At 42.3% G+C, this 1,938-nt stretch overlaps 1 protein-coding gene across 1 annotated transcript; it reads right to left on the bottom strand.

Annotated features, from left to right (window-relative positions):
• Positions 1-776: 776 nt before the first annotated feature.
• Positions 777-1,715, bottom strand: LOC121261463. Its single transcript, XM_041163893.1, has 2 exons — positions 1,338-1,715; positions 777-1,283 (listed from the first exon to the last, which is right to left on the bottom strand). Exons 1-2 carry the CDS (start codon positions 1,713-1,715, stop codon positions 777-779), a joined length of 885 nt encoding a protein of 294 aa, XP_041019827.1.
• Between the last annotated feature and the right edge of the window lie 223 nt (positions 1,716-1,938).

The raw sequence follows: 1,938 nt of genomic DNA, 5'->3' as shown, positions 1-1,938 counted from the left end.
CCAATACACACCATCATTGAAAACTTGTTGGCTTTAAGGATGACAGTAGCTCCCAAGCTTCAGCTCTTTTGTGAGTCTCAGATGGCCATAATAACAAGTTAACTGCCACCTCAAGCAATCCACCTCATTTGATATCCATGCATTTATGTGCCTTTGTATGTAATTCAAAATTTCTAAATGGACCCTGCTACTCCATAAAAGTGCTAAACCTCCTTTTTGACCCACAGGTTCTACCACAAAACACCCTTCAAACTTAAGTCTCTTCTTAAAACCTACATACTTGACTGCTTTTAATCTAGTTTTCATTAAGAAAACTACACCGGGTTTCTTCTCCTCCACCAAAAGGTAGAGATCTTGAACTGTCCGAGGGTTCCCAAGCCCTCGGCAGTTCCAGCTTAATATTTTCATTGAGAGTGGCGGGGCTGGTAACCAGCCTCCACCAATAATTGTTGAGAATTATCCACTGAACCTTCACTGTACAAGCTCCCTATCTTGATCTTTTTTTGCACTTTTTCACCTCCCATCACCTCTTCTTTTTTCCTCTTTCTAGTAACATACCCATCACCCTGCTTTGTATCCTCCCTTTTCTCTCTTGCTCTCATTTCCCCCCCTCCCTTAGTCTTTCTATTAAACAAGCCTTGACCCTTGCCAATAGTGACTGTTTGCACTGTCTCCTCTACCTCCAAACACCTTTCATCTCCACTTGCTTCCACCAACCAGCCATCTACCGCTTCCATTCTTTTTTTTTTTTTTTTTTTTTTTTTTTTTTTTTTTTTTTATGTACCATTAGCACAGCTACTCTCTACTTCATTACTTTCAACCCCTCCCCTTAACCCAGGTGTATTTTCCTCCCCCTCAATGTTTTGTTCAACCTCACCCCTTTTTGTTTCCTCACCCTCTGCCTCATGCTGGTCATCCCTTACACCCTCTTCTTCTCCCTCATTCACTTCTCTCCACTTGCTTTCGAAACCATTAGCTCTTATTTTCAACTTGGACCCTATTTTTGTATCAGCCCTTAACCACACTCCATATTGCAACTTTTCACCCAACTTCCCAGTACATCCTTGTGGGCCATGAATTAGGCAACCACACTCAAAGCAGAACCTGGGCAGCTTTTCATATTTAACTGGAATCCAGAGCTTTTCACCTTTCATCGTAATTGTTCTACCTCTGGCCAGGGGTTTCATGAGCTCGATGTTGATGCATACCCTTAGAAACTTGCCCCATCCAACCCCATCTTCTTTTGTATCCACCTCTTCTACTTTACCTATTGTTCCCCCTATCTATATGCCATGTTCTTCATTCATGCATGCAAGGAGCATATCATACATTTGGACCCAGAAACTTTCCTTATCAAACCTCATTCTTTGCAGGGGTGTATATTCATCAAATAGCTTCAAAGCTAAAAGATGAGAGTCAAAGAGCCAAGGTCTCCCATTCCATATGCGTTGCTTATCTGCTTGGTTAGCAAAGGTTATTGTAAACACATTACCTCCTAGTTCACCGAACTTAGCAGGCTTGCTAACTCTCCATACTTTCTTCATTGTGTCCTCAAGAACCATTCTGCCGATGTTCCTATCCAGGCAAATCTTCCCTACCAAGCTACAGTCTCCTTTGAAACCTATTACCTCATCGACAACATCATCAATGGCTATAGCTTCCCCTTCTTCCTCTATCAAACAAAACTTCCTCCACTGTTCCTCCAAATCATTCATTGTTGAAACATTTTCCTCCCTTTCACACCTGCAACTTCCTCTTTCTTCCTCTGAAACCTCCAGAGCTTTTCACCTTTCATCGTAATTGTTCTACCTCTGGCCAGGGGTTTCATGAGCTCGATGTTGATGCTACCCTTAGAAACTTGCCCCATCCAACCCCATCTTCTTTTGTATCCACCTCTTCTACTTTACCTATTGTTCCCCCTATCTATATGCCATGTTC

Source organism: Juglans microcarpa x Juglans regia, chromosome 1D (assembly GCF_004785595.1).
Source record: "Juglans microcarpa x Juglans regia isolate MS1-56 chromosome 1D, Jm3101_v1.0, whole genome shotgun sequence".
Lineage (NCBI taxonomy): Eukaryota > Viridiplantae > Streptophyta > Magnoliopsida > Fagales > Juglandaceae > Juglans > Juglans microcarpa x Juglans regia.
Note: the sequence above shows the minus strand (reverse complement) of the source record. Positions and strands in the feature narration are given on the sequence as shown.

Bases quoted from the DNA above. Each gene is read 5' to 3' on its own strand.
- LOC121261463 (XM_041163893.1), bottom strand. From the start codon at position 1,715: ATGAATGATTTGGAGGAACAGTGGAGGAAGTTTTGTTTGATAGAGGAA. The intron at 1,284-1,337 runs GTCCAAATGTAT...CATGGCATATAG, and splicing joins TTGATAAGGAAAGTTTCTGG to ATAGGGGGAACAATAGGTAA.